Raw genomic sequence first — 11873 nt, forward strand, 5'->3', positions numbered from 1 at the left:
ACGCCGCCCAGCTCTCCTCTCCTCTCCCGGCAGGTGCGTGCCTGCTGCTGCTGAGGCCCGAGCCCGCGCGCGCGGAGGGAGCCGGTGAGTTGCGCCCCCGGCCGGGAACGGGGAGGTCCGGGAGGTCCGGCGGCCGCACGCGTCCCCACTCGGCCCCGCCTGGCCGGTTTCCCCCGCGTCCCCTGGGGTCCGACGGGCGGGGGCATCTTCTCCGGCGCGGGAAAGACCCCTCGGGGCACCCCGGCCCCGCTCGCTCCGCCGTCCGGGCTTAGGGAAGAGCCCCCCACCCCGGGCCACAGCTGTGTCTGCACAAGAACCACTCTGAAAAGAGTTGGCTCCGCGAGTAGGCAGTCCCAGGACGCCCGTGCTTCGGGTCTTTTCTGCGCAGTCAGAGACGATTTCGTTTCTAAGCTCTGGCGTTTGCTTTTCTTGGAAATGGTAAGTCCTGCGCCTCGCTGCCGTGTCCGCCCTCCTGGACCCGGGCGACGTTAGCGAGAGTCCTGTCTTCTCCATCCGCTGAAAACGGATGAGGCTTCGACGTAGGTGCGCGGCTCCTCCGTGGGGTTGGGATTTTAACCGCGCCGAGGAGTCACTAGCGTCTTCGCGGTTCATCCATGGCCAGTACATTCCAGGTGTCGCTCAGCACCGACCACGCGGGAAAGGACCCAGGGCAGAGACCAGTTAACCTGGCAAGGCGATCAGACTGCATTGGGAGTTACTTTTAGGAAACTTCTGTTTCCAGATGTCTTGAGACAATTTTCTGTGTTTGGAAAATAGTATTTAAAAATATTAATTTCAACAGTAAACTGGCAAGTTACTATTTGGAGGTGTGCTGGAATTTGACAAATTAAGACCTTTTCTAATAACAACTTTACTTTTTGCTTGCTTTTTGAGATGGCCTCATTCCGTAGCTTGGAACTCACTGTGTAGCCCACACTGGCCTCAAACTCAAAGCAGTCCTCCAGCCTCAGCTTCCCGGAGTGCTGGGATTACTGGTGTGAGCTCCCACTGCTGGTTCAAAAACTTTGATTCTTGATTGATCAGATTGTAATGTCTGAGCTCATTAGCAATGCTTTCTGAAGATGTATTTGCTGCCTAGTATGGATGGATCAGCGGCAGAAAGAACCAGATTTAAGTAGATGAACTGTTCCATCCAGATAGGATTAACTTCCTTTTGTGTTCTGGTCATTTGTGAGTTGGGAAAGGTTCCTTAGGCAAATTAACCCCATAGCTTTCATTTCCTCATCTGTAAAATGTGTTAGCCAAATAACATTCTGTGAATCCAGGTACCATTTAACTGGTTGGCTTATGTGAACATGTGATTCTAAGGCTCTGGCTTTGTCAGGTAACTAAATTAATGGTACTGTGGAAAATGTAGCTCAGAGAGTTTTTGCATGTGTCTATGAAAATACTCCACAAAGGCTTGGTGCAGATTTACTGTCTTCACCCCAAACAACTGTATAGTTTCATCACAGTTGAGATTTTTGTATTTCTAGAGTGAATAAATGTTCATCAACTAAGGTTATTTTCTCATTCTGATGTGTTTCTACTTATGCCTTCCAAACTAAAAAGGGAGAACATTTTCACATTAGACTTCTGTAGTAAGTGGGAACTAGATTAAATTGGGACATCTTTTTGACTTGCTAAAATGTAGACCTTGTAAGTCAGTACTTTAGTAGAAGTGTAGAAATTGAGGGTGTAAACCTAAATCACTCTCCCTGCCCAGGAAGCCTAGAAGCCTTATGGCATGTCCTCTCTCTTCAGTTCCCATCGCTGTCACCTGCTTTACCAGAGGCTTGGATATCAGGAAAGAGAAAGTGGATGTTCTCTGCCCAGGGGGCTGCCCTCCTGAGGAATTTTCTGTCTTTGGGAACATAGTGTACGCTTCTGTATCCAGCATCTGTGGGGCTGCGGTCCACAGGTAAGCCTGAACACGCCAGGGAGGGAGGTGATGGAAGCATAATTGTTTTCCTTCCCACTTGCTGTTTGAACCCCTTTCCTACCTGGCTGCTTTCTTGATGCTAATTTTAGCCATAGAAGATGGATATATTTTTTTAAGGTTTTCCTGGATGTACTTGAAACACCAAACATGCAAGTAAAACTTTCTGACCAAGGACAGGTTGCTTGATGGCTACATCCTTTTGATTCTAAAGCTTTCCTTGCTGTCATATTACAGTTTTTCTACTACATAGTAGCCACTGTTTGAACTCTCACCACAAACATCCTGATGTAGGGACAGCTTTGTTCTGGTTTTCATATGAGGAAACTGAACTGAGGGTTGGCACGTACCTTGCCAAATGTCTCTATGGTTAGCAAATGCCATCCCATCTGGCAGTAGAATAGCCAGCATGATTTTTTTTTTTTTAATGAAGTCCAAAGGCATGTGCCGTTAAATTGTCTTTAAAAATTGTCTGGTACCCTTGGTTAGTTCTGAATCTCTGAGCTACAGGAAAGAGGATATCAGTATATTCTTATCAACACTTTAAAAACTTTGACAATGCCAGGCGTGGTGGCACACATCTTTAGTCCCAGCACTCGGGACGCAGAGACGGGCAGATCTCTGTGAGTTCAAAGCCAGCCTGGTCTGCATACTGAGTTCCAGGCCAGCTGGGCCTACAGAGAGACCCTGTCTCAAAAAGAAAACAAAAAACAAACTTTGACAATACAAAATCATTTCCCTAGGCACAATGTGTCCCTGTATAAGCAAGTTCTTAAAGGCTAGCAGCAAGCATCCTTAGATGGCTTCCCCACTGAGCTACTTTTTTTTTTTTGGCCAATCAGAGCAATAGATAGCATGATAAGTCAATTGGATGTCCCCAAAAAAGAGTGGATAGTGCCTGGCCTGGTGGTGCATGCCTTTAATGCCAGCACTCAAGAGAAAGAGGCAAGCTGAGCTCTGAGATTGAGGCCAACCTGGTCTACATAGTGAGTTCTAGGCCAGCTAGAGCTACAGGGAGATCTTATCTTTACAAACCAAAAAAAAAAAAAAATTTAAATTAGAGTAGATAGTGTCTCAGCTGTTATTCTTGCATTTCAGGGGAGTAATCGGCACCTCAGGGGGACCTGTGCGTGTTTATAGCCTACCTGGTCGAGAGAACTATTCCTCAGTAGAGGCCAATGGTGTCCGGTCTCAGACACTGTCCAGATGGTCTGCTTCCTTCACGGTGACTAGTAGGTACAATTACGTTGTTCTCACCTGTGCAGAAATGCTACCCCACTCCTCTCAAGAAGGTTTTCTGCTTTTCTTAGTCCAACCTCTGGTTCTGATGGGAAACTGTGTAGTCAAGAAGAGTGGCGCTTGGTGTCAAGCCGAGCTTGGGGGACTGGGGGGAGTAATAATTTCACTTCATGGTGGGAATAGAAGTCCAAATTGTCTACAGTTCAAATGCCCAGATACTTAAAAGGTAGGAAACTATAAAACCAGTGAATTCAGTTTTTGGTGATCTTTTCAAATATAGTAAACATACACACTGGTTCTCTGAACCTAACAGACAGTGTGATGTTTACACTGAGTCACCATTACCCCCTTAATCATCCTCTAAAACCTTAAGTTAGATTCATAGTGCTCTGATGGTAAAGAGGAAAGGGGAAAGAGCAAACTTCTCTTTATCTTAACAGAAGGCAAAAGCAGTACCCAGGAAGCCACGGGACAGGCGGTGTCCACAGCCCATCCACCAGCAGGTAGGCAGGAAGCATAGACCTGATTCCCTAGCGGCCTGGCACAGCATTGGGAGTCACAAACACATGTATTGGCAGAGACTTTCCTTCAAAAAAATATTATTGGGGCCTGGAGAAATGGCTCCAAGGTCAAGAGCACCGGCTGCTCTTGGAGAGGACTTGGTTTCAGTTCCTAGCACCCAATGACAGCTAACATTTGTCCTTCTATCACTCTAGTTCCAAGGCATCTGATGTCCTCTTCTGGTCTCTATGGACTGTATACACTTACATGCACATGGGCAAAACGCATATAAAAATAAATTAAATTTTAAAAATTTATGTTAAAGAACAAAGCAATTATCTCATTTACTGACGTATTGTGGAAATGCAATCCACTTTATATTTCAAGCTTCTCATGCTTTTTATTATAAACTCTGCTGAAGTTCTGCCATTCTACCCCCCTGCCCCCCAATTTGATGGACCATGTCAAGAAATTGGTCAAGGTACCACAGACTTCTTTCTTTCTGGCTCAGTTTGCTTCATTAAATTCCCTTAGTTTCTGCACTGTCGTGTGAATAAAAGAAATCAGTGTGTCCACTGTAGGAAATATCCAGAGATCTCCTTTTCTAAGATAGTGGCCATTTTAAAGTCAAAGAACTTCAGAACAATGGGCTCTGCATTCCCAGCCTTGCTGTGGGTTTAGGGTGTCAAAGTCCTAGATTAGGTGCACACCCAGTATGTAGGCCTGCCACAGTTCTGACTTGATTTTTGTTGGAGTATTGCTTCCCCAGCCCAGAAAATCATGAAATAACTTACAAGTATTTCTTTTAAATATTTTTTATTTATTATTTTTATTTTATGTGTATGCGTGTATTGCCTGTGTGTAGGTAAGTGCACCCGCGTCATGCAATGCCTGTGGAGGACAGAAGAGGCTGTCGGATCCCCTGGAACTGAGTTACGGACAGTTGTTAGCTGCCATGTGGGTGCTAGGATTCGAACCCTGTTCTTCTGAACAACCAGTGTTCTTAACCGATGAGTCATCTCTCCAGCCCCTACTTACTAGTATTTCTTAAGCACAGCCCTCTTCGTCATGAGCTTGTCCCCCTTGGAGCTTGTGCTGTGAAAATGTCAGTCTTTCGTTCATGCCAAGAGCTTCCTTTGTTTCAGGTAAACGGCTAAAGAAAACGCCAGAGAAGAAAACCGGAAATAAAGGTAAGCTAAACATCAGGGAAAATGACATTCCCTCTATGTACACTTGACACTAACTAAGCTCTTGTTTGGGTCTTTCCAGACTGTAAAGCAGACATTGCATTTCTGATCGACGGAAGCTTTAATATTGGGCAGCGCCGATTTAATTTACAGAAGAATTTTGTTGGGAAAGTGGCTTTAATGTTGGGAATTGGAACAGAAGGACCACACGTGGGCCTCGTTCAAGCCAGGTATAATCTTGATAAAATGGGAACTAACGGATGCCTTGTATGATGACAATTTACCAATCTGTTTCAGTCATTTTGGTTCAACATAACTATCTTAAGTTTGGACAAGCTGGAGTCCCAAACTTAAAATTTCTTAAATTCGGGATTTAAGAAAGCCCATGCCTGGATCTCTTGAGTTCAAGGCTAGTCTGGTCTACATAGCGAGCTTCAGGCCAGCCAGGGCTACAGGGAGACCCTGTCTCAAAAAGATTAAAAAAAAAAAAAAAAGAATGCCCATGCCCTAACACTACTAACAAAACAAAGACTGGGTAGTCTGGGCAGGTCTGAGTGCATCTTCGTTAGCATGAAAGGACTGAGTGAACTACACACTGTGTAAGCCAGACAGAAGGCTGCAGGGTCCGGTGCTTGCACGTGAACCACCTCCTCTTCCTCATGGAGTCCCCAGTTTCTTTTCTGGAGGGAGACGCAGTCATCTGCCCGTTCTGTTCCCCTGACCTCCTCTGCCATTGCTCCTTTTAGCTATTTCCATGTTTCCTTGGTTGGAGATCTGAGGCATGATATCTTTTACTTGGTTCATGTAACACTAATATTGCTGGGTTTTAGAGCTGCAGTATGTCCGTTATAGGAAACTTGAAAAATAAGTAAAGCACAAAGAAGCAGATTTCTCAGACTAAGTCCCCCAGATATGATCTTCTTAATATTTCCTTTCCTCTCTGTATTTAAGAAAATATTTGTATATATGATTCCTTTTTCACGTCAGGCTATAAAAAAAGTCTTGTGGCCTGTGTTCTCACCCCTTAGTGTTTTGAGCATTTTCTCCTGACAGATACTCATTGCAAATCGCTTTAATAGTATTCATTTGCATAATCACTTAGCCATTCAGATGCTTTCCATCATCACCTGGTACTCTGTGAGGAGTAGCCTTAAGTCAACTCTGTGCCCACCTTTGATTACTTTATTCAACTGAATTCCTGGACCTGAAGTTGTAACGCTTTAAAAGTTTGGCACAAGGCCAGGCATGGTGGTGCACTCCTTTAATCCTATCACTCGGGAGACAGGGTGAGTTCAAGGTCAGCCAAGGCTACAGAGTGAGACCCTGTCTCAAAATAAAAAAGTTTGAGATCTAGCTAAATTGCTTTCTAGAAAGTTAAGCCAGTTTAAAGTACCACCAGCATCATCTCAGGGTAACTCAGGACCACTACAAACGCTCCTTTGTTGTGTTTTTGTAGCCCCAGCTGACCTGGAACTCACTGTGTAGACCAGGCTGGCCTTGATCTCACAGACATCTCTGCCTGCCTCTGCTGGGACTAAAGGTGTAGTCACCACACCCAGCTCTCACTTGCGGCTTTATGTAGGTGGTCAGTTTTTTATTGTGAGAGGGCAGTAACTTTATTACAGAATTATTTGTCCTTTGCCTTTAAAAAAATTAGGCCTTTTTAAATGAGTGTAGTGTCAAATTTATATACATCTGGGCAGGTTTCTTTGACCCGTGTGCTGAGTCTTACATTTTCTGCAGTGCTCTGGTTATTAAAGCTTTACTGAACATTTTAATTGTCTCTGAGACGATTCTCAGGCACTTTCTTTTCATACTGTTTTGTTTGTTTTGGCTAATTTGACCCTATGCTTTTTCAACATGAATGCTCATTACCATGTAGTCATAGTTTTTCTACTTAAGGAAGAAGTCTGGAATAAATTATGCCAAGAACTTGTATTTAAATAGAACAAAATGATCCTTGCACATTTAAGGATGCAAAAAAAATGCAAATCTCCTAAGTCATAATTTGAATAATTGAAAAGTGCCACAAGTTGAAAAAGTTACTAGAAATAGACCATGAACTCTGATTTTTATAATCCAACATTTTACCAGGTATGCAGAAACAAAATTAATGCTAAACGAGGAGAGCCACAGCCACAAGTGTGGCCTGCTCAGGAAGCTGAGGCAGGCAATCTTGTCTCCAAAAAAAAAAAAAAATCTGGACATAACAATATAGTTTATAATGTTAAAAGCTTGAAAATTTGGGGGCTAGAGAGATGGCTCAGCAGTTAAGAACCCTGACTGTTCTTGCAGAAGACCCAGGTTCGAATCCCAGCACCCACATGGCAGCTAACAACTGTCTGTAACTCCAGTTCCAGGGGATCTGACAGTCACTTCTGTCCTCCTCGGGCAATGCACGACACGGGTACACTTACCTACATGCAGGCATACACACACACACACATATAAAAAAATAATAATAACAAATAATTTTTTTAAAAAGCTTGAAAAATTGCATTTAAGTTGACTTAAAGACAAGCTGAGCTGTTGTTTTACTCAGCATAGTCTCTGGTGTGTGTGTGTGTATTCATGCATGTAGTTGCGCATGCACGTGTGTGCAGAAGCTACAGGACAACTTGGGATGTTATTCTTCAGACATGCCACCCACCATTTTGTTTGTTTTTTTTTTTTTTTTTTTCTCACTGGCCTGGAACTTGCCAAGTAAGCTGGCCAACAAGTCCCAGAGATCTGCCTGTCTCTCCCTTCCCAGCCCTTGGATCACAAACATGCACCACCACACTCACCTTTTATTACGTAGCTTCAGGAAATTGAACTCACGACCTGGACTGAACTATCTCCCCAGCCCTCAACATGATTTCTAACAGACAAAGAGTAGTTAAAAGTGAGCTGAGATTATTTAAATATTAATTTCAGAATTAAGATTGGTAAATGTCATTCTTACAAGAAAATCTTAACATTGTCACATTTTATAATTCATTTCCCATTTTAAAATGTGGACCCCAGTGTCACTGATATTGTCCAGAGAGACCAAGGCTGATAGACTCAATGTTGAGTGCTTCGTTAGGTACACTGCTTAAGTAAGCGTGCTGAGCCTGTTTCTCCAAATAATTGGGACAGTAAAATACGATGATTATGTACGTATATTTAGCTATTATCTAGAACATAATAAACTCTCAGTGCAGCAAGTGTATTTGTTACATTTTTTTCTGAAACATAAGGCAGCAATACCCTAGTTGATTATATACTATGGAATTTTAAAAGGAACTTGGGTCTGACTTTTTTTGTCTTTTAAAGGACAACTAACTGCTTATTTTTACTTATTTTGTCTCTCCAGTACATGTGGGATAACTTTTCTTTTTGTGTGTTTTTTATAGTGAACATCCAAAAATAGAATTTTACTTGAAAAATTTTACATCAGCCAAAGACGTTTTGTTTGCCATAAAAGAAGTAGGTTTCCAAGGGGGTAATTCCAATACAGGTAAGTTCACTGTCCCCAGGATGTGGCATCCTAGACTATTTTTGATCAGACACTGAAAGCCACAATGTGTCACTGTACGAAACACTTTCTCTAGTGCTAGTTTTGACTGGATCTGCATCTGGCCCTAAAAGGAAAATATACTGAGGTGTTAGCTGATAATACTTAAAAACAAAACCACAAATCCCCTCATCATTGTGTGTTTATAATCTTGTATTAGATAGGTCAGTTATTGCTTTAGGGCAGTGTCTGTGTAATAGCCTTAACTCACGAATGCGGGTGGGGCGGACCCTCTGAAGCCACCTTGTTCCTCATCTGCACTCATCAGTCTCAGGGCGGGAGCACATGACAGGCATCGTTTTGTGTTTGACTGGTGACTGATGGAAGAAGGGAATTTGAGGTTTCTGGGAGGTGGAGGGGGACCAATGTGGGTTGTGAAGACAAAAAAAGAGGCCCAAAGGATAATTCAGCTTTCCCATTTTATGGATCTGTTATATAATTGAGTTCCCTGCATTGATTCTTAAAGGCATCAAGTCATTACCTGGAATTAGAAGTGTCCTTTGAGCCTTGGTCAATGCTGCTCATTTTGTTTTGTTTTGTTTTTTTCAAACCTAGGAAAAGCCTTGAAGCACACTGCTCAGAAATTCTTTACAGCGGATACAGGTGTAAGAAAAGGGATCCCAAAAGTGGTGGTGGTGTTTATTGACGGCTGGCCTTCTGATGACATCGAGGAAGCAGGCATTGTGGCCAGGGAGTTCGGTGTCAATGTATTTATAGTCTCTGTGGCCAAGCCTGTCCCTGAAGAACTGGGGATGGTTCAGGATGTTGCATTTGTTGACAAGGTAAGGTGCGAGGGCTCTCTGATGGTGGGAGTGGTTCAGTTTGTGGCCTCTTAAGCCTAGTACTTACTGACTGGTCCATAACTAGATTAATGAACATTTAAGGTTTGATTTAATGTTTGATGTGACCCTGGTAGTACAGACCTGTAATCCCAGCAACTTGGAGGCTAAAGGAATAGGACTGCAAGTTCAAGGCCAGCCTGGGTGCTATCCTGGCTTAAAAGGCTGGGAGCACCATTCTGTGGTAGAATACCTGCCCAGCACATGTGAGGGTCTAGATTCAATTTCCAGTACCACAAAATATTAGGAAACAACTTTCGAAGGCTGGAGAGATGACTCAGCAGGTAAGAGCACCGGCTGCTTTTCTGGAGTACCCAGACAGGTTTGGTTCCCAGCATCCACATGGTGGCTAACTGCAATCTGTAACTCGAGTTCCAAGATCTGATACCCTCTTCTGGTGTCCATGGGCACTGCATGCACGTGGTGCACTTAGATGCAGGCAAAACACTATTCACCTAAACAAAATATTCGAAAAAACAAACCAACTTTTGATCTTTTGGCATCTCTTTTGTCTCCCCCATTAGGCTGTGTGTCGGAATAACGGCTTCTTCTCTTACCACATGCCCAACTGGTTTGGCACCACAAAGTATGTCAAACCCCTGGTGCAGAAGCTTTGCACTCACGAGCAGATGATGTGCAGCAGGACCTGCTACAACTCAGTGAATATTGCCTTTCTGATTGATGGCTCCAGCAGCGTTGGAGACAGTAATTTCCGCCTTATGCTTCAGTTTGTTTCCAACATAGCCAAGACTTTTGAAATCTCAGACATTGGCGCCAAGATCGCAGCTGTACAGTTCACTTACGATCAGCGCACGGAATTCAGTTTCACTGACTATACCACCAAAGAGAACGTCCTAGCTGTTATAGGGAACATCCGCTACATGAGTGGGGGAACAGCCACTGGTGATGCCATCGCCTTTACTGTTAGAAATGTATTTGGTCCCATTAGACACAGTCCCAACAAGAACTTCCTGGTAATTATTACAGATGGGCAGTCCTATGATGACATCCGAGGCCCAGCTGCTGCCGCCCATGATGCAGGTAAGGTCATGCTTTGTGTAGGCAACGAAGAGCCCTGCGAATTTCAGGACTCGATAGAAACATTAAGCATTTGTTTTCTGAAATTCTTCTAGATTCACTTAAATCTCTTGAGCAGTTTAGTCACCAGATTTTTTGCTTTAGGATTAAACACTGGCAATTCTTAATTAGAAAGTTTGCCAGTGTAACTGTGAAGACTGAGGTAAACACAGATTCCCACTCCTGCCCATTTCTCAGACAACACAACCCTTGAAGACCTTTGCCATTTAGTAATCTTCTTTTGTGCCAGTGTCACTTACTTACTAGGACTCTGGAATGGTCTAGAAGTGACTGTAACAGGCACTCTTTTCTGTCAGGCATGAAGGGGCTTAAAAATAAAAGACACCATGCCATGGGGCTGGAGAAATAGCTCAACGGTTAAGAACACTGACTGTTCTTGCAGAAGACCCGGGTTCATATCCCAGCACCCACATGGCAGCTAACAACTGTCTGTAACTCCAGCTCCAGGGGATCGGAGAGCCTCTTTTGACCTCCGCAGGCATTGCACAACACGGGTGCACTTACTTACATGCAGGCAATACATGCATACGCATAGAATAAAAATAATTTTTAAAAATTTTTAAAAAATACCTTGCCAGGCATGGTGGCACACACCTTTAACATCAGCACACAGGAGGCAGAAGCAGGCAAATCTCTGAATTCAAAGCTAGCCTAGTGTAGACAGCCAAGTTCTAGGCCTGCCAGGGTTACATGCAGTGTCTCAAAAAAATAAAAAAGATAGTATCAGCTCAAGAACATTTCTAGTTGGTAAATGCAGTCTCGGATATTGAATGTTTAAGTATTTTTACGTCAATAATTATTCTATTATATATTGTTACTGATGGCAAAGGTTTTGATTTTAGCCAATTTTTTTGCCATAATAATCAGAACTGTGAAAATCACCTAACAATTTTGTATAGATTTCACTTCAGAAATTATGCAGTTTTCTCTGAAGCTATGTATTAGTGGAAAACATTAAGTTTCTATGTAATCTAGGCCTATTTTTAATTGGCTTAAAAATATTTCCATTGTAGGTATCACTATCTTCTCCGTTGGTGTGGCTTGGGCACCCTTGGATGACCTGAAAGATATGGCCTCTAAGCCCAAGGAGTCCCATGCTTTCTTCACAAGAGAGTTCACAGGATTGGAACCAATTGTCTCCGATGTTGTTAGAGGCATTTGTAGAGATTTCTTAGAATCCCAGCAATAATTGTGACATCCTGACAACTCAAAGAATATGTGCAAAAGGATCTAATGTGCAAATTGTAGGCTCACAATACCTGAATAACTATATAGTATTCCCAGATCAGATACTTAATAATTATGTCAACAGCTGTCTTAAGCAAATAAACATTCATCTGAAGCGCCCGACTTCTGATTACAATTGAGATTTCAGTTGGTTCACAACACTTGGATGAGGTTTCATAATCAGGGTCCTCAGAGACTCAGGAAAGAGGAGATGTCGTAGGTCCAAACCATAGCTCAGATATGCCTATAAATGTAGACAAGAATTTCATAGCTCAATTTAAGAAAATCTGATAGACCCAAAGCAA

General features: G+C 43.1%; 1 protein-coding gene across 1 annotated transcript in view; it reads left to right on the forward strand.

The window, feature by feature from the left end:
* Positions 1–11873, forward strand: part of Coch (cochlin) — a 12462-nt gene extending 589 nt beyond the window's left edge. Inside the window, exons 3-12 of the mRNA XM_008838797.3 lie at positions 34–84; positions 1765–1921; positions 3038–3171; positions 3619–3681; positions 4825–4869; positions 4949–5096; positions 8244–8347; positions 8960–9186; positions 9768–10284; positions 11355–11873. Of these exons, the coding sequence (XP_008837019.1) occupies positions 34–84; positions 1765–1921; positions 3038–3171; positions 3619–3681; positions 4825–4869; positions 4949–5096; positions 8244–8347; positions 8960–9186; positions 9768–10284; positions 11355–11530 (1622 nt within the window). The 3' untranslated portion in view covers positions 11531–11873. The remainder of the gene's footprint in view (positions 1–33; positions 85–1764; positions 1922–3037; positions 3172–3618; positions 3682–4824; positions 4870–4948; positions 5097–8243; positions 8348–8959; positions 9187–9767; positions 10285–11354) is intronic.

Source organism: Nannospalax galili, unplaced genomic scaffold, assembly GCF_000622305.1.
Source record: "Nannospalax galili isolate Female #2095 unplaced genomic scaffold, S.galili_v1.0 scaffold1619, whole genome shotgun sequence".
NCBI classification, from domain to species: Eukaryota; Metazoa; Chordata; class Mammalia; order Rodentia; family Spalacidae; genus Nannospalax; species Nannospalax galili.